This window comes from Varroa destructor, unplaced genomic scaffold (genome assembly GCF_002443255.2).
Source record: "Varroa destructor unplaced genomic scaffold, Vdes_3.0 BEIS01000001.1, whole genome shotgun sequence".
Lineage (NCBI taxonomy): Eukaryota > Metazoa > Arthropoda > Arachnida > Mesostigmata > Varroidae > Varroa > Varroa destructor.
In genome coordinates this window covers 2,236,972-2,257,812 of record NW_019211454.1, presented here as the reverse complement: position 1 = coordinate 2,257,812, position 20,841 = coordinate 2,236,972, and the positions used below count along the sequence as shown (strand labels likewise).

General features: G+C 38.3%; 1 protein-coding gene and 1 long non-coding RNA gene across 5 annotated transcripts; one reads left to right on the top strand and one right to left on the bottom strand.

The window, feature by feature from the left end:
* Nucleotides 1-1,207: 1,207 nt before the first annotated feature.
* On the bottom strand, nt 1,208-14,772 carry Su(P) (prostaglandin E synthase Su(P)). 4 transcript variants are annotated; one of them, XM_086977699.1, is made up of 10 exons: nt 14,625-14,772; nt 7,027-7,279; nt 5,843-6,006; nt 5,516-5,590; nt 5,131-5,265; nt 4,475-4,600; nt 3,809-3,994; nt 3,316-3,429; nt 2,744-2,845; nt 1,208-2,452 (listed from the first exon to the last, which is right to left on the bottom strand). In XM_086977699.1, exons 2-10 carry the CDS (start codon nt 7,199-7,201, stop codon nt 2,324-2,326), a joined length of 1,206 nt encoding a protein of 401 aa, XP_086833825.1. In that variant the 5' UTR covers nt 7,202-7,279; nt 14,625-14,772; the 3' UTR covers nt 1,208-2,323. The 4 variants fall into 4 exon arrangements, with proteins under 4 accessions (XP_086833825.1, XP_086833824.1, XP_022651185.1 ...); XM_086977698.1 differs by having other exon boundaries at nt 7,027-7,318; nt 14,517-14,688; XM_022795450.2 differs by lacking the exon at nt 14,625-14,772 and adding an exon at nt 14,438-14,585.
* A 429-nt stretch (nt 14,773-15,201) lies between these two features.
* On the top strand, nt 15,202-18,123 carry LOC147758118 (uncharacterized). The gene is made up of 3 exons (XR_015319297.1): nt 15,202-15,623; nt 15,921-16,025; nt 16,785-18,123. It is a non-coding gene; the product is annotated as an uncharacterized LOC147758118 (long non-coding RNA).
* Nucleotides 18,124-20,841: the final 2,718 nt, after the last annotated feature.

Below are 20,841 nucleotides of genomic sequence, written 5' to 3'. Positions count from 1 at the left end.
GAACCTAGACCACAAGGTCTCCTTAAGACTAGCACGCTATTATTTCCTTGTTTTATATTACCCTTAAGATTCCTACTACTATTTATTATCGTGCTATAATGAGGACCTATTTACTTATCGTGCCTAGTACCCTTAAACTTAATTTATTGACGTTATCAGCCATAGAGTTCACTCGGCCAGTAAATTATGCAATAATACCACATTTCGTTATTTTTTAATAAAAAGACCCGAATTTTATATCAAAACCTTTGATTGACTATTACCACCGAACCCGTTGTTTTATTCTAAGATATATATTGGCTACGAATTAGATCTGCACATTAAGTAGTTTTTCGATGTACTGAATCGACGGTACTCAAGTCTAGATTAGCACGGGGCAGCGGGTGTTAAATTGGGCAATGAACTGTATGCACTGCGTTTAGTCTTTAAGATTATTCAAATCCGACAAACTACCCTTAGAAGCGGTTCCACAGTGAAGTGTACATAGACTATACTCACGGAGGGCATCCCAGGGCGTTCCACTGACTACGAGAATATACCACCATAATAAAGGCAAATTTCTATTATATTGTTCAACCTATAGTTAGACTACGCTGTATTTTGATTCGTGAATAATGGATAAATGATTCCAACAGAAATTGTTAGATTATGATGATGATAATAATAATAACTGTATATATAATTATACAATCTGACCTAGCCTATCAAAAGTGTAAGTGATAGGAGCAAGTGCAAATCCAACCACAAGCTTCATAAAAATTAAACTCATTTATAACGCTTAACTCTTTTAAGCAAATGCAGTGAACTCTGCACAGGCTACCTATCGTCGAATCTGACCAATAAATAGCCACTCTTAAAATGGTAAAGATTGCCTAAAATTACCCCTAATATTTTACTTGTGGCGTATTTTGTTATGTTCCAATTATGATTTGTCTCTAGCGTAAACAAGCAGGCGAGAGAAAGAGCCTACTTACCGAGGTAAAGAAAGAATGCCAAATCAAACGTATACATTAATAGGCTAGAATAGTCCAAATAGCATACGGTTGTACAGCCTAAAACGTGAACTGATCATTTTTACTTACGTTCTCAATAGGCTTTGGCATCTATTTCGAATATGCGTAGGGTTAATAGCCATCCTTGTTACGGATAAACTTTACAGATATAATAAAGACTGTAACACAAACATCGCAAAGCACAATATCATGACTTCGAATCAAATCAAATCCTCCAATATTTATTTTAACATATTCAGTTACTCAGTACCACATCACCCCTTTGGAATACACTGACCGCTCGGTCTATACAGTATTGTTTTAGATAGATGCCAGGAATCTAACCCATTATGTACATTTTAAAACAAGTCAATTAAATGAACAATTATAATCCTACACGGGAAATGTTGTACCGTACTTCCTGACAATTTGAAACTGTATGATCAAATGATATCAAAGAATATAACCGTTGTGCCTACACATAACCGTAGAGTAGACGGCTGATTGAAAGGTTTGACATTAATTTGAATATCTATATGATGACTACTTTATTTATTACTAAAGTCTAGAAATCTCCAAAAGTAAATTTCTAACATCTACGTGAAAAATTGTTGGTAGCCAGCTCAACTAATGCTAATAGATATTTTCATTTTGCGATATAAACTAAGCTGGATACAAAAAGAAAAGGTTTTTTTCTCGCAAAGCTAAAACACAGTTTATTCTCCGTTTCTATTTTACCGTGACCTATATATATGGTACGCTCTAAATCTCAATAATGCAGGATCGCATTAGTCGATCGGTAAGTAATAAAGGCAATTCTAGCATATGGCCATCAACTGTATATATTTGGAGGGTTTTGCCTCATATTTCTATTTTTTAAGTATAGCTTTTCACTGCAGAAACTTCGTAAGAGAGGTTAATGATCTCAATCATAATTAAATTCAGTTGCATACGGTAGCTCCATCTGCAACTGTATAAGTAGAAAAAAGCTCAAAAAACTATTGTCATAAAAAACTTGAATTGTCATTCGGTGATTTTCTTTGGCCTTGTGTTCGTTCTTGATATTTCATTTGTTATTGTAGCCCGAATCAGCTAGGCAAGTTATTAACTGTGAGCAGACAGTGGACCATCAGCCGATAAACGACGTCATGTCTCGATTTCATCGAATGGAAGGAATTGAAGACGCAATATGCTTACGCTCACAGTATAGATGCTTAATAATAATACACTATCGATGCCCCTTGACAACTCTAATTACGTTCTAGCGGCCTTTCGCGATAGCTTATAAACAGTGTTGAAAGACCAAAGACATACATAGGTCCAACATATGTTTAATAAGTTGGATCAGTTCTCTGCGTAGCGGTTTTCATATCGTTAAACCATCGTTGAATTTTAGTATGTTTCAACACGTCGTCGAATGCCGCACATCCTTCGACAGAGCTCAAAACACCAAATACGGCCTACAAAAATACATACCAAGGTTATTGTTAAAAAAAACAACAGAACAATGGAGATCAGTACGATTATACCAGTTTTTTGCATCTCGCAACTAACAATTATGAAGTCAGCTTACGATACTATAAACCTTGAAAAAACTGCATTTTTATAAAACCGTTAAACTCTGAATTTTTTCTGAGAAATTTTTCTAAAAAAAAATTCCTCTGAGTATCGAGTAAGCACTTGTTTCATCAGATCACATTTACAGTAAGAGACTTATATTTTTACTTTAGTTTTATGCTTTTCACACTGACCAAGTCGGCGAGATTAGGCCTTTTGCCGCCAGCAAATTTGCCATTTCCCAAATAATCGGTCCACGTATCGCACGCTTCGTAGAAACTCAACCGCACATCCTCCTGCAACATAAGTCGAAGTACATATTGAGGTCTGAACATGCAGAGCAATTCACTAACTGGAATATGCCAACTTTATCTATAATATGATTTCAGTCTACAATAGTAGTACAATAATATTGAACAATCTTGTATGTCTGGACTTCACCTTTGAAAGCACAGGATCACGTTTTTCTTTATAGATAAACATTTCAAAGCAAAATAAAGAATGTTAATAAACAAACTTCCAGAGACAACTGGGCAGAAGTTACTACATAGAAGATATAGATTACTATAGAAAAGTGAAAATAAAGACACACAGATTTATATACGAACGTTTAGTTATAAATACAATTAAATTATTAAGCGTTCAGTTTCACTGAACGAAACGAAGTAGCGGGTTAGTGAAAACACAAAGAATCCAAGCAGATACATACTCGCGCGAGCAGATAATGCGTTTAGTTTCGTCCATCCACGCTGGTAGTACTTCTTACCTTGAGATTATATTTTTTCTGTAAGCGTTTTCCGACCAAGTACATCGCAGCGGCACCTACATAAATAACAAGGTAACGCTCCCACGCTGGAAATAGCTTTTTCCAGTCGCCGACCTGCCAAAACAAATTTCTATAAGAATTTAACGAACATGACGTATTTTTTTATTGTATAGTTAGCGAGTTTCCAAAAAAGTTACCCCGCTTGAGGGTGACTTAAAGTCAGTTGAGAAAACTAGACGGACCGTCATTTTAGCTTGACTAATTCTAATCATCAGAAACTTCGGGTATGAACTCTGGTTTTGGGTAAGAACACTGGTAACGAATCAGAAGCAAAATTATTGTCGGCTGACTTGGCTTATAGTTCTTTTTGAAAAACGTCAATTACGATTGATTTTAGTAATGTACACTGTAAGCAATTTCAAAGAGATTGAGAAGAATAAACGCAATTACTATATGTTGATAAATACAATTATTGCTTAAGCCAAACGCATACATCGCTAAAATAGTTGAATGCCTGTAACGCTTCCGTTGGCGAGCGATAGACGTTAGGCGAGAGAACATGAACAAGATGATCGTCTGCCCAGCGACGCCATTTGATTTCACTGCTAACGGCATCTTCATTAAGCGTCTCTTCTCGGGGATCATATATTAGATTATACTTGTTGAACACTTCCAATACCTAAAATCATATGGAAGAAGAAAACCTTTTTTTAAGTAATACAAGTATTTTGTAATTTTTACTTTACTAAAGGACAACATAATTAACTCGCATTCGGTGTTTCGCGAACACAAAGATCGAACTCCTACTTTTTAATAAGAAGAGTGTACTAGAGCATAACCAGATATATTCTGTATAAATTCGAAACATGGTTTTACAAAATTACTTCATCGGCATTGCTCGTAAGTGGGCTTGCTATACCCAAGTAGCGACATCCTTTATTTGACTAATATGTCATAAAAACTTAACCTTTCTAGTTATTTTTTTTACACGCCTAATTTGCTATAAGATTTTCAGCATCTTCCGATTTCCCATTATTTTAATGTCAACATGTTTTGCGTAAGATGTATGACCTACAAGTAATCTTACGCTGGTATAGAGAATGTCCGATTGTCATAGATTTAGCATTTTGGCTTACTGTTGATTTTTAACTTAATTTACCTCCTTCCCTTTGGGATCTTTGGTTTTCATTGGTTGGTAGAGATTGAGGTAAGCCTGTATTCCTGGCTCGCTATTTAGACGATAACTTTGCAGTATGCTTATGATCGCCGACGATTCGTTGAGTTGCTGAATAGATCAAAAATTAAAAAAAAAGATGCGGTTCATATATATTACTTACGTTTTCCTACTTACTATGCGCATGTGAACAAAATTAAGGTAGTCACTCCTTCACAAGCAGCTATGTATCGACTGAACCTTACATTTTAAAAAAAATTGATCAATGATGATGTTATATGACATATCCAATCATAACCGTGCCATATCTGCTAAGCACTTTATGTTATAAACGATGTATTTTTAATTGTAGTGTTTGCACTTCCCCTAAACAAACAGGCATTAATGAATAGCACTACTAGAGTAAAATTTGTACACTACTGACTCATGTGAAGACAAAAGTAAATTATGGCACAAAAGCATTTATAAGAGGCTTATGTTTCAGCCTTCACATTCACCTGTCGGTTAAACAAGGTGAAAGTAGATCACAAGTCCTAACCTTGTGAGGAGCAAGTGATTAACAGGCATCAATGCAAACTTCTAAGCATTTATTGAAACCAAATATCGTTTAGAGCATTCTAACGTCGTTCATGCGCACTTACCCAACAATTGTTCCCTTCTCTCAAAAGCACGATGGGCACCTTTTTATAGGTGGAGAATTTTATTTGCTGCCGAAGAACAGGTTCTACCTCAACGATGTCATACGGAATTCCATGATAATCCAGAAAAGCTCGCACCTGGAATGAGTTTATTGCAGAGTTCTCTAAAATCTAGAACGACAAAATGTTTTTTTTGTGAAAGCCTATCGCGTCATGGGAACCGCTTGCTTGGTTACTGACATATATTGTTCTGAAGAGTTTTCATAGATACATTGAATTACTTATACGACATGTAAAACTTTTTTTTAAAAGTTTTTTTTGTCGATACTTTGCAAATTATCGATAGGAAAGCACTAATATGGGCTACGTCATTGCTGTATTAATTTACCTTGCAGCAGAATGGGCATGTTTGGTACTGAAATAAGGTAAGCCTGATTCCAGGAAGAGGTTGAGCTCCCGATACCTGCATTAAATGATGTTCATGTTATGTATATATATATACATAATACATGCCTTTAAGGCTCCTTTAAGATATTAGACTATAAGTTTATAAGTGAAATGGTTGAAAATCACACAAAAACACTATAATGAGTTCGCAAAAAGTACTTGAACGCTTAAACGGCATCAGTTATTTTCGAAATCATCTATGCAAACGCTAGAAGTTATGTTATCGCTGTTTCGAAAACTGACGCATGTTCATGCGAATGTAACAAACCTTCCTTGCGATAGGCACATTTGGAGGTTCCTTAATATTTTTCCAGCTTGCAGGTTCGACCTCCTGAGCTTGAACTATGAGAGGTGTATTCGCATTGCCTGTGGATTTCTGCGGTGAATCCTCCACTGCTGGTGAAGCTGCTGACAATTTCCAATGCAGGGTACCTAAGACCGCCGTAGGAAATGACATAGTGTAATAATTAGTACAGACTATAAGGTAATCATTTGTGCACAACTATACGAGTGATACAATAAATATACGCTACAGCCTTTACGCAATCTATTAATGCAGTGATCATTTGTGTTGCTTATACTATCAACTACTTTAAAATTCAGTTTCAAAAGCTAGTCCTTTTATTGTCGACATCTTATTTGATGAGTTTTATAGAACAATCCCTAAAATAAGCTTGACTAAACAATTTATAGTACTTTTGAAGTGATTTTCGAAGGATATATGTAAACAATAGTCTACGTCGATTAGAATATAATAAAAATAATAATGAACAAAGTTTTAGAAAATGAGACCTATTGAAATAAACATTCTATCATCTATGTTGCTACATAACAAAAATATCATGATACTAGTCGGCATATTCAATCCATATATAGACATAGCAGCGTATAATGACCCTTTGTTTACCACTAAGTATTTTTAGGATAGTGTACTAGTAATAAAAACAGCGACTATGTGGAGAGCTAATTGTTCAGACTTACCGACTACCCGACCCTGCGTGAGTTCGCTTACTCCAAAATTCGTTGGGAGAGATACATAACATGCACACCGGCGTAAATGACTAAATGGTCCTTTAGAATAGTTAAAATACATTTAAGCATTGTTTCGACGGGCCACACTAATGGCTTAAGTTTTTCTTTAGTGTAGGCAAATTGACTTTTTATTGGGTTTTACAGAAAGTACCATTAACACTAAACAATGCATGTCAGCTTCTTATGAGCTTATGACTTGTGCTCAAGTTTTGGTAACCTTTAAAGGGCCGTTAACTTCACAACAGACGTTTTGATAACAGAAGCTATATTTAGTTATCGTGTCAAGCAAAATAGCTTACATTTAATTGACAAAGGACATCTAAGAGGCCTCCTGGGCTATCGGCTACTGTTCGACATCGCACTTCGGGACATCAGGGCTGTAACTCTTCGTTATGTGGAATACGAAAGATGGGTGCTTACCGGATAGGGCACCAAAGACAGCAGCTCCTGCTGCAACAGCTGCAGGTTTCTTCCACCACTTCCAGGCCGTGCCATGGGCAGAAGTTGAGGAACAGCGAGCCCCCAAAGCAAATGCATTGGGCCCCAAGCCTCGAAGAACCGCGCGAGAACAAAGCGGCATCATGCGAGTGGCCATCTTGCATCTGAGAGAACATGGAGACTTCGAGAGAAGGTTCACCTTAGTTGTTCCAACGACAGCTGACCGAGAGCCGAGCTTAACGACAACGATGCAGAAGTGTTTATATTCGTCTCTCTATATATAATCAGCGTATTTTAGTAAATTAATCAACGACTTGTTTCCTTTTTAGCAAAATAATGTCATAAGAGTCTATATAGATAACAGAAATTATAGCGTAAAATATAGACACCAATCAGAGTAAATTGGATTGGTGCTATATTTTATTCTTGGATTTCCTGTAATAAATATCCAATCGACGTTCAATGGCCACTTTGCCTAATAGGGGCTATAACGTAAGGTCATTATATATTTTCGATAGCGATTTGCTTTAATATCTTAAAATGATTTACAAACATAAACCTACATTAGTATTTTCTTCGGCCTATGGGATGAACTTGTCTACAGTCAATCTAACATAACGAGTATTGCTTTCATTATAAACTAAATATCACAAATATATTCTTCTCGTGCACGTAAATATCGTCATTTGGACATGGGGGCTTAAACCGACCGCGCCTGGCCCTTTCACCAGGAAGAATTGTTCGCTCAATAAAATTTTCAAAAAACGTCGGACTTCATTATCTCTTTTTCAATTATTTCTACATTTTATGGCAGATCGATTTAAATACAAACACTTTTGTTGCGTGGTGTTGTTCTATCTAAGTCATTCGATGTAGCGCGATCATGCGAATTGTCAGAATCAACAACAAAAGTAACTCAATCACATTTGAGAAATCGTTCAGATATAGAACAATTTCTAAAAAATTCTGTAAACGCAGTGTAAAATGAACACCTATTATGACATCCCTATTTAAAAAAGGAAAATAATATTATAGGTTGATAAATTTTATGTGAATGCGCTAAATAGTAATTCAGCCTTTGTAAATGTTAGAATCATCTTTTTTGAGAAAGATGGGTGATTTCGAGGATACCGTTCTTGTCCAAGATCGTTGTGTGAAGTAAAAACGTTGGATTTAAACATCTTCGTTTTGATACCAGTCTACTCTTGGATTAGTGGTGTAGTTTCAACAGTAAATCTAGGCTCTTTATATTGGTTAGCAACAAATATTGTAAACATGTCATCCCTAGCTGCCGTCCGTCTCGAGTCTCCCCTAGCCTGAATCGATCACTCCATAAATGGGAGAAAGTCTGAGGAGAATGCTTAAATTAAATCCTATTTTAATTCTACTCATAATAATATGTTGAAATGTTTTTTCTACTTTAGAAAATTAATGAGTTCCCTTTAGTCATTTCCTACAATCCATTCTAGAAATTAATTAGGTAATTACGTGAACAAAATATGCAAATACTTTTAGCAAATACGAGAATGCTATATGAATACAATAGATTGTTCCGTTCGCATCATTTTTTGTTGTCAAAGACAGAAGACTAAAAAGCTTACATATTACTAAAATAGGCGAGCACATGGAGCATATAGGGTAACGGCTAATTTTGGAAGAAGTTCTCGGACAAGTAAATACAGCCGTCTTAATAAAAATAGCCTTTAGAATAAAAAATTAAACACCAATAGATAATAGCAAGAGAAAATGATTCAACTTATAAATCTTCCATATTTCTATCATTGGTCGGAAGTGTTTACAAAACATACTATATTTTCTTTGGCACTTGTAACCCACATTCGCTATGTTTGGATTACTTTGTTTTGATTTATTTTTTTACAAAAAATTACAGCTTTTAGTAACAACTTCTAGTATCACTGTGAAAAACATCCCCAAGAGCTTTGTTTTCGAAATCTGCAGATACGTTTTTCAGTAAATCCGGTCGGGCTTGTGTTTCTATTTCATCCATTATTTGATGTAGGTTAATAATCTTAGATATTTATTTAAACTGAGCATCTGCATAAATACTTAATTCAAATTAAGATATTGGTGCTCCATGAGCACCCAAAGCTTGTTAGCTATGTAACCTAGTTACTCGAATGCCAGGGTAGAGAGAGGTCAAGAAATTTTTAGTAGTTTCGATTTAGGATAAGTTATTTCATGTAAGAAAAAACATGCTCCGAAATAACGTCAAGCCGTCATCTTACTAGTTGAACACATTTTATATAATAAGTAATGTTACAGTGGCTTTTTTCAGGGGGGTGATGTGTAAATTCTATTCGGGTTTCGCGCGTTTTCGAAGTTGCGCTTTATCATTAGGAATTTGCCATGGCTGTATGCGACCTTAGTGAACGTTTCACAACTACAGAAGTCACTAGCTTCACACTTTGTCTTTGGGTTTGGGTCGAGATTTGTTATAATAATACTTCGACATCATGGGGCACTTGTCGGCGTCTAAAAGTGCATCGCATACAGTGATAAAATAAAGTATCGATCTCTACTCTTTGTTAACGTATTTCATCTACCCCATCAACAATTATTTGCGATCTATCCATCTCTGGGACCGTTATCACAAAACATATTGACATTTTGGTTATGCCTATTGCCACTGTGCCTGAAAAGTAACGAGTCCTTGACGATGTAATTGTTATTAGTTGATTGTTGGTCAATGACGATGTTGAGACGTTTAAATATGTGAACATCTAAGAGATTTTGCGAACGGCTAAATTGACCGTTAGTGAGACGTTCAGTATAACTTTGTCGGTTATACCTGACTGCCGAGTTACCACGTTCTTCCCTAAAGTCAACTGTAAACAGATTCGTAAACATTTCGCTTTAAGAAATAATTGAAAAAAATGCTTTATCTAGTTAATATGGAAAAATCGAAATGGTGGGATGTTGAATTTTCACACCGTGAATTTACTTTTAGGTTTCAGTTGCTGCTCACTCTCACTTCACGCGAATAGCCAAGAAAAAAAAGGTCAAACTATTTGGTCCGCCATTTCACTGGTTTGGTTACGGCTAATTTATTGCTTAATTTCACTAATTTTTCCAGTTTTTATTCGAAAAGATTTAGAAAAGTTCGCTTCTTCTTCTTATGTTATCTTCCGAGTGTATGCTATGATATATTGCCCTGTTCGACGTCCGATTCTAATGGATTCGCTGACCTTAGCAGATAAAATATTGAGCGTAATTGTAAATCCTTAAGACAGTTCTTTTAGTATGTAGCCCTGAAACTGTTGAAATTGTTATGAGCATAAACTTTTCACCATAGAGTCCAATTCACAAACAAAAAAACGAAATTACTACAGTCTTTTTCGTAATATATATATAAACTTCCGAAGTGCTCTGTATATGGAAGGAATGTTACCTCGCTATAATAAAAGGCTTTCCTTCATATTGTTGTTGTTAACTTCCGATATATCGATCAAAGGCACTCTTTGTGCTGTAAAGGTACTGTATTATGAATGCAATTTCAACTCAAAAGACTTCCTCAGAAATTGATGTTCAGGATTTTAAAAAAAAGTGTATCCCTGATCCCTCCTGAACTATGCATTTCGTCGAGGCTAAAGCGCTGTTGAAACAGCCCGGGACATTTGCCTTGTGTAAGGTAATGACGCTACTGCTAAAGGGCTGTTGACGAGTACTTTGCCAAGTTTGAAAACGGGTCCAAGACCTAAAGGATGTCCCTCGCTCTAGACGACCGTCTGAGCTTGATGAAAGCCATTCGAAAGCACCTTTGAGGAAAGACAAGCGATAAGCAACTCAAAAATCGGCCGAAAGGATGAGCCACACGCACACGACGCTCACTAACTATTTCAAGTCTCTTGTACTTACAGAGAACCTTGGACACCTCATGAACTCTCTAAATCCAATAAGGAATTACGCCTTAACGTTGCATCCCAACATTACATGCAGTTTTAAACGTTACGCGGTCACAATGACTGATTTTGTCAGCAGTGGTGGGAAATGGTGTCTGTACGTCGACATGAATCGGAGACCGGAACAGGTAGCTCCAGGAGACCCAATAAGACCCTTACTCAAAAAAGATTACGCTCTGTGTTTGGTAAGACTACAAGGGCCTGATTCAGTGGGAATTGCACAGTTGGTTTGCACGTTTATTTGGCCCAGTTGCACAAAACAACCAAGCTATTCAAGTAAAAAGACCCGGCAAACGGGGTCATTCTCCGTGGCAATCTGAGGCCATAAAGCGCAAACATGGTCAAACTTGCGTAAATCTCGAATGGCAGGTTTTGTTGGGGTGTTGATATTCTCCCAATTTTGCGTCGACGGATTTTACTTTTTTTTTTTGCGTTGGCTGAATAATCAATCACCTTCGAGGTCTTATTTTCGAGACAGATCAACGACTCAAAACACGGTTAAAAAGCGCCTTTGAGACAAAACCTGCTACCTTCTGGTGAGACTGCACATAGCGCGTTTAGTGAGAAGATGGAATAAAAACGTGAACAATGATGAGGCAGACATAATATAATAAACTGTTGTCACAGAGATTAAAGAAATGTCGTATTCCTTAATCAGAAAAGAATTTTTTCCAACCCAGTATATTGACAAGTAATTATTTCTATGTAACTGTTTCAAGCCGACCCCAGCTATTAACAAATTTGTTTTTTGCACCATACTGTATTTACAGAGTACACTAATATTCGCCGACATCCAGTTATGGTGTTGGAATCTACTAGCCAAGCACGGTAAAACGTATAAGCTGCCAATGGTAAGTCTCAAGCTGTAATTATGTTGGCATTCAATATTGAATAGATACATTTAGCTCAGTAGCATTGTCCGCTAGCATTCGTGATTTTAGTCGCCAGGTTACGTTTTTTGGAATTTTCAACAGATAAATGAATCTTTAAAGGCATAGAGTTTTCAGTGCAGTTTTCTTGCCGAGTGTAGTATATTCACCGAGAAAAAGATCAAAACCTATCCTACCCTTTAACTTTGCAGAACCTTACTCGCTTTATATATAAGGAGATGATACTATATATGATTAGTTCTCTCTCCATTTATATCAGGGTCTCAGAAATGTTAGGCGAACTAATTGATTATTTCAACATAGACGTCGGTATGTTGGGTACCTATCATCGAAAGGATTTTTTCTTCTGCGCCTTCTAAATGGCTAAGATCCATATGCTTCATTTGTTCTGCGAGATACCTGCCTAGAACCTGCCTCCGAAAGAGGTCTTCGGCCAATCTTTCGTAAGCGTTGGGTTACTGCTGATCACTAGTAAAATCACATCGTTTAGGCGACGGTTCGTGTTCATTACCATCCTGTTTAAGATCAACGATAATTCTCTTTGAAGCTTACAATGTCTTAGCTGATGTTATTCGCGGTAAAAGATTATGTGTGAGCGAAATGGTCGCGCGCCCGCCCAACTGTTGGACGCCATCGTTAACGCTCATCCCTCATGTTGAATCGATGAAATATTGCAGTCAAAAGCTTGCTGTTAGCACCACCCGAACCACTCTCCATGCTATATGAACTATGCGGCCGTACTGCCCCGCGTACACCCGCACACATTTTTTATGGTCCTTTTGAGTATCTACCCGACGCATAAGATGCACTAAGCGGAGTAAGACCGATTTGACTACTAATAAAGTGTTCTGTCTATCAATCTTTATTTTTTTAGTTCAAAATTAGCTCAATAGTAGAAAGAGGTAGCAAACCGATTTTCTTTACGAAACTTTTTTTTCGTTTGAAATGGGTTCGCCTATAATTGTACGTAGTTGAGCTCTGTGCACTACACAGCATCGGAAGCCCTCACTGGAGCGTCGAGTTAGTTACCCTGACCACAATAGCTAGACCTCACAACGGTGCTCATTCATTACCAGTCTGGATCGGTATGATCAAGATGCTACACACTTGCTTACGCAGGCCGTCGACTCTCACCTGTTTGCAATGATCTAAAACAACGTGTTTAAAATAAGACTAACATAAAGATATCTCTGTCGGAAAAATCATGTACTTAATGAGTGCTTTTTCCGAATTTGACTCTCCACATCTGGTTGTTGGTACAATTTTCTCTTCTAAAAGGTCTTCTAAAAAAAAAAAATACTCAGGTCCTTAGGAATTTACTTGCGCTAGTCATCAATACCGTAACAGGACAGGCCGAAAGGTAGAAGTTGGTTATTGAATTCTGTGTGCGTCAAATGTCGAAACGTGAAAGCGCCATCACGCCAATGCTTTAAATGCATAGAACATTATCAACTTTCGGCTCATTTATATACAGAGAATATAGAGTACTAGAGAGGTTAGGTTCTGGATTAGCAATAACGCTTCAGTTCTTGCAGTGAGCGTTCGTTTTGCTGGTCAAAATTAAAAGAATGCACTTAGCAAGCATATACACATTTAACGTAGCACTTAATTATCGTAAAGGATATGTTTGAGAAAGCTAGAAGATAACTTTTTATGAGGGGTTTTCAAGAATTGTAGGTTTTGAAAAGATGCGGCGATGACTTTAATGCATCGTTTGCAGCAAAACGAAGCACATGTCTTACGTAAACGGGAATCGCCTTAACCATATCCGCTCATCCGTCAATAGCCTAACATCGCTACGTGAAGCTCTACAATCTGATTAGGTAAGAGTCTATGATACATGTGTGGTGCAATCTTGAATGTACGTCGTTTGTGCGCTTCCGTAAACACGCTATATCTATCCGAACAGACAACTGAATCGTCTGTTCAGTGATGGAGCGTCCAACGATTGCAGTTTCTGTGAACCAAAAGAGATAGAGACCTAACACCTATGATCGCTTTACGCTATTCACTGTGTAAATGTCACGCTTAAATCGATCGACTCCACATTGCCCTTCTCTCACGTCATATCTATTTTTTTGATCGAGCCTTATGCCATGAACATAATTAAAATTTCCGCAAAAACTTTTTTCTGTAACAGCGACGTCTAATGATGTTCTAAAGCTTCTGGGCATATCTCATTGAGTTGATTGCCGTGACACGGCGTAGAAGTATCAGTTGACAAGTCCAAACAGTGATACCCTTATAAGCGACAAAGTAAGTATTGATAGAGGCCCGCCGCAACGAAACGAGCTGGTTGTTAGCCAATAGTGTGAAGTTTTCCTTCGCTTGTTTGTTTCCTTAAGCACAATTTATGTCGTTAACGGGCCATAAGCTAGCGACTTGTGGTTTCTTAGGCTGTCCAAGCCACGGGCCCGCTTTTACATGCTAAGAATTGTTTCGTAGCTTTCTCTCATTCTTTGAGTAGCGCTGACGTCATATATGAATATAAACAAACACACATTCACGCACACAGTCAGAACTAATGTTCTACGACTATAGGATAGATGTGCTAGGAGCCAATCGCTTGTATTCTTTTCTTACTGAATACCGTGCAGATTTCCTCTACTTATAAAACATCGTTTAAACGATAGCTTAGTTGCATCGTTTACCGGACACACACACTATTCACCAAGACGGTCCACTGAGCCACATTGTTCTTTCACTGGCATCTGCATGAGCAGTATTTGCAGAAAAAAGGCGCACCCAATTTGACGATGATGCAACAAACCTCTCACGCTCGCTGATCGACTGGCATGAGCGTAAAGACACAAACAGATGGCCAGATGGACTTGCTGCTATACACAGGCAGCAATGTTAAAACGCATAACGCGGCGGCCAACAAGGTCATCACACTTCCGCCATCTTGACTGATAAGCGACGTCGCAACAGAGGGATCGACGCCGTTGACGGGGTACTGACGCAACCGCCGAATGACGGCGTACCCAGTATGCCCCCTCTCGTCGTAAACTGCCCAGCAGTATGACGCGTTCCTTCTGCACAAATACAAAAATAATTTCGTTTACTCGTTATTCCGTGTGACCGCAAGCACCGAATGTATATGCCGGTAGTGTCTAATAGTGCAAAAAAACTCATAGCAAAAAGGGGAGTTAAAGGGGAGGCCGACCAGCAAAAACGTGCAAAGATTGCGCGTGTGCTAAAACGCGCAGGAGTCGTCTGCTTTTCGACTGTCAATTTTCTGTGTTTCGCATCCAAGCAAATAGAACATGGCATTAAGAGTATGCGCTGGGGTAACAGTATGCTCGATGTGGGTAAGTGCACATGGACAGGACCGGACGGGGACATAAAGAGAGGGAAAAGGAAAAGAAAAAATGGTAGCGGTGGGTGAGAGCTGATTATTGTGCACGATCTACATTCATTGCTGAAGCTGCTTCTGCCTCTTCTTCGGATCCTACAGCTATTGACTTTAGAAGGTCGATGATGGCGGCGCCATCAGTGGCGCGAGCAGTAGTGGCGGGCAAAGTCCTCATGCGTTTATTGGCCACCAGAATGCCAGATCGCCTGTAAACGATGGCCGAACAGTCTGAACGTATAATGTGATATGAAAATAATGCATACGGATAATTTGCCACTTTGACGTAAGACAGAGCTGTATATTTGGCTAAATAGTAGTAATGTTAGCAGCAATAGTAAAAACAACGGCAACAACAGCAAGGGTAATCGTAGCAAGAGGCCTTTCACAACTGGGCACATGGGCGCGCACAGCTAAGTAAGTATGACAGAAAAGAGACGCGAGAAAGGTTCTATCGAGTTTTTCTTTGAGAAGGAATAGGAAGCCGAAGCCATTTTCTGCTAGTTTTCAGTGACCAAACAGTAAATCAGTTTTTTCGATAGCGTTTTTGTAGTCGCTGCCCTGTTTGACAACTTCCAGCGGTTTCATCTGGTGGCGGATGGATGAAAAACGATGAGTGACTCATGCTTTCAAGGTGTCTGCCATTATATCTATATCAGTGATAGTGAACGCCATAGATGACGTGTTCCAACTCGTTCTGCATGTGTTTTTTAGCTAATAATGACCGTAGCGCCACCCGCGTAGCGCCACCCGCGTACCGCCAAACATACGACGATAAAGAAATTGCATACACACAACTACGCAATACAAGAGCATAAGGTAATCAACTGTTGCTGGTCTTTTATTGTAGAATTATTGTTTAGATATAATGAAATTTGTTGTTTTTATATGAAGTCAATTTGATAGCAATCAAGCAAAACGTGCGGGGTGTTTATTATGACATAGGCTGAACGGTCCACTGAAGACGCGTAAAAGTAAGCAGCACTGAGGACAATGCGCAAGAAATAAATATATGACTATATATATTGTATATGGTACCTAAGCACTTCCATGGAGTTTGGAAGGTTATTCGACACGAAAATCCGTTTTTCACAAAAGCTTCCTTAGCTATCACTTTAAATAGGATATTTTTTCTATCATCTCCGCTAATAGTTTCAAAGCGATCAGACATTTAATTCAGATATTCGGAATTCTTAGATACTCTTGTAAAAACACTCGTATTATATGGGTCTGAGGTATTTCTTAATAAAAACAAACATCAGGCGTGTTGGTACTGAACTTCTCGGGGCTCCAAACAAACTCGCTTGCCCCGCTAAAGAAGTCTATGTACTAAAAATAGGACAATTTGTATTGATTGGGTCACTAGAACGTGGAGTGCATTCAAGTACATCAAAGAGCTAAACTCATCCCATTAATTAACAAAAATTAAGAGATTAAAATAAATTGTAAATGACGCAATACGTTTCAGAGGCTATGCATACTTCACGACAATTATCCATAGAAGCTGCTGGAAATAATTTAATTAGCCTTGACAAACAATGTTTCAGTATTCTTTTTTTACACACTGTTTCGGATTAGGACAACCACGTGGCCCTAAACGTGTAAGCCATTAAACGAAACCAGCCGGAAAGAAACATGATGACTCCGATGCAACAAGCTCTCCGTTGCCTTCACCATAGACTAAAGCCTTTCCGTCAATCTAAACCATTTCGAACATCTTTATTCTGAAATCTTCACCTCTTCATCGGTCATAACTAAACGCGAAAATGACGCACGTAATTATGTAGCGTTTAAGCGGCCATATCATTTGATACTCATACTTTGCTACAAGTTGGTTACAATGGATCCTGTTTGTTATCTGTCACCTCTTGTCCTAAATAGACCTACAGATGCTGCAATATTTAAAACGATGCTACTGTTGCTCTAACATGTAGGCGACAATAAGCACTGTGTTGGTAACGGGGTGACTAAAGTTAGTGAATCGCCCAAACATAACCAGTGTGAGTGGTACATTTTCTGGGGGTAATTTTATATATATTTATCCACTATAATTAGTCTCATCGCTGTCTGTTCTTGAGCATTCATTTCTGCTGAGAGCAGCTCGAGGGTAACTTGTCGTTAAGAAGACGGGCAGGTATTGTAGTGGGTGTTTTTTAACGCTGCTGCGATAATATTTCCAACTGAAGAAGAAGGTTGTTAGGGGGGCGAAAACGGTGACTGACGGAGGTGGAATGAGACGGTTAAACAACGGTCAGAGATAAGTTCGTGGTGGGCCGAATAGTTAAATCCGTAATAGTAGTATAATGTTCAGTACTTCTGCTCCTCGCTATTTATGAGTAACGTGTAGGGAAATGCAGTGAGGAAATGGCTAACAGCATAGTAAATGCTGGAAAGCTGAATACTTTATATGATGAAAGGAAAGTCCACCATGCTTCAGAGCATTGGCTCAAAGCAGAGTTGACCTCGCCAGTTAAAAACGTGCTCTTCCTTTGAAAACGGCAGCTGATAATGATAATATATTGCTTCGACGGCATTTTTTCGTATCTTTAGCTTCTGTTTATCACGTAATGAGTAGCTAACACAGTAATAAACCGTATGCGAACCTTTTGCACGGCGATATCAATCAATATTACGTGACTTAGTAAGACTGGATATTATGATGACTACTATGAAGACTTAAGGAAGTAATCACTATTGTAAATGCTGTCAACATTGTTTGCCCTAACCTAGTCTCAATACACGTAATCATAATTAGAAATGCTTGTTACCTATTATAAGGTTTCTGATTTAGTTAATCGACATTCATAGAAGGTCAATAGAAACAATGTGGATTCATTATACATCATTCACGATCCTATTTTCACGCAAATTATGATGATAATCTAAGCTGGCTGTGAATAAAATGTATCCTACTACAGCAGACCTTTACTCAATTTTTCTGTGAAAATTAGATTATTGTCCCATACCATTGATGAATCTTCACCCCTATATTTATGCTGTCTTAATCTATGTTTTATTCTTAAAAGGTTACAAGTTTAAGTTCAGGTTCTTCTTATAATCGTAATTTTCGTATGTAGAGAGATTTGAGAGCTGGCCTCCGGAACCAGAGTCTTATCCGAGCGAATTGCTGCTTACGAACCTAGCCTTCGCATAACTCATGAAATGCTATCTATCCAGAACTTATGTGCTCAGAAAGGCGTCTCGATGAAGAGTAAGTGGTCATTTATTGTCCACAAATCGTTCGATTTTTTTTCAAAAGGAGGAACTTCTCATTTGACCTTGACCACTAAAATGCTATGGAAGCTTCACTTTAGTAGACTCGATTAAGATAAAGGACGTATGTTTATAAAAGGAAGAAAGAAAGAATGGAAGAAAAAAACAAAACCTTAAATAGAGAAGAACGATACGCTGTTACTGATGCTTATGATGTTTTTGTAGTGAGATTGACGCCTCTTGAACGGACAATTATAACCATAATAACAATAGTAATAGCATTTACAATAAATTTCTGGAAAGTTTATGTGATAGTAAACGTGATAGCCGCCACGCCTGCGATGCAGCTCATTGTAAAGGTGCAAACCTTTGCGCGAATCGACTAAAAACGCATTCGTCGACCGGTGCGGATTATCGCATCTACAGACTTCTTCCTACCAGTGGCCCACGACCACGATGATTACAGTAGCAGCCATAGCATCAATTGTAGTTCTTTCTATTGACCTATCGTCGCCCTGTGGCTAAGCCTCTTTCTTCTACCGCTGCCTGACGATGGCGCTGCCACAACTGCTGCTGGCGGGAAGGATCAATTTTTGTTCTCCGCCCATAGCGGAACTGTGACGAATTTTCGACTAGTCATGCTAATGATAGAAGGAGAAACAATATTTTAACGCTGGTTTACGACAGCAAGCTGTCGTTCTCACGTATCGCATGCGTACAGCACTGGATAGTTTGTGGTTGCGAAGCTAACGCCTAAGGTTACGCTTGTCCCCAGACGTGAAGTCAATGGCGGACTCAACGCAATTGCGAATACTTCATATCGTAGTTCTTCGATGAAAATGAATAGACCCAGTCGATAGATAGCAACAGCAAAAAAAACAGGGTGTGATATGAAAGGGGGCTGAAGAGAATCGTATTTTGTCACTTACTTTTTGCAGAGGAGGTGAAGAACGCGTTCTGTGATACCTTAATAAAGCGAACAGTAGCGTTAAGAAACTTTATGGCAAATTTTCTTATTTTAACTTCCTGAACTAATTTGGAGTTGTTGGAGAAGAACGAATCTATGGCATGTGAAGCCGAGATGAGGTTTAAAAGTGATCTCGTCAAGAAAGCGTGGGTAACTTTGAAGGCCTTTTCGTCGTTACGCATCCACACTTATATAAGTGGCGTTCGATGGAAATAGATAGAAATATTCTTGTCGCTGAAAAGAGACTTTCAGTGTATGTGTGAGAAATAACCTCAAGACAACGAGGCCGACGTAAATCTTTCTGATATCTTTCGACTGTGAGCAGCAACGCACGCTGATAGTGTAAGGTCAATAAGGGCTCTAGTATAAGTATGCTCGTACCAATGCCAATCAGTGCTACACCGTCGGCGGAACACACGTGTTCATCCGCGTCATATCGCTTTGGTTCAGTTATGATCTGAACTCAAAATTCAAGTGATGAACCCACCTTCATGCCAACATGAGACAACTTTTTTTATTTAGGAAATTGTACTTTGATGGCGTCGCCTGAAGCAGTAGATATCGCGGTCTTACTGGTTTCTTTTCAGTCGTTCAGGCTATTGCGCGCCAGTATTATGGGGCTTGCGATATATATATTTCGTACTGTCCGCGTGCTTCATTATACAGCTTTGATGATCCCTTATAATAGCGCGTCAAGATAAACTATTTGATGTCGACCTCAACGTGGCAGTAGTCTCCAGTAGCGAACCGACAAGTGACCTTAAGGTAAACCACACCGTAAAGTATATTCCATTGCGCAGTTATACAATTACTCACGTGTTCCATAGTAAAACGTGCTAAATTTTATATACATAGTAATAAAAACTCGTTACGAATGGGATCCAAGTTTGCACTCTAAACATGATTTATTTATGTTTAGTTAAACTCTCATCCCTTATAAGGACGTACGGGCTGTGAATATATGTAATCAAAATTGTAGCGTATGTACCTCGACGATTCGATTAAGACGAGATTTCTTTTGGACAAATGGAGTCCTTTTCTGAAGTTGATCTTTATAAAATACGTCACTTGTTTAGGGTCTTCCGGATATATCGTAGCGCGGCTGCTAAACGCCTGACCACAGCATAAACAAACCATCGATTTCATCAAACGGGTCACCAAATGAGTCTTCGTAGAAGGTCAATCATATTCATCGGACGATTGGCGACTTTTGTTCTTAAAATTGTTGCTTGCGTCAATAGCGTTGATTGCTTTTGAGTGCAGATAGTTATACTATTACGAGAATAGTTTTTACTTTATTTCGGGTAACTTTACAAGGATTTGCAGCTGACAGTAGCTCAACGAATTCAACTTCTGTCGAAAAATACACCAAGAGTCGGCTTGTTCGCTGTCGCCGTCTGTGCATAGAGCTTCAACATGAGCAAAATAGTTTGAACGAACAATATTCTTATTGAT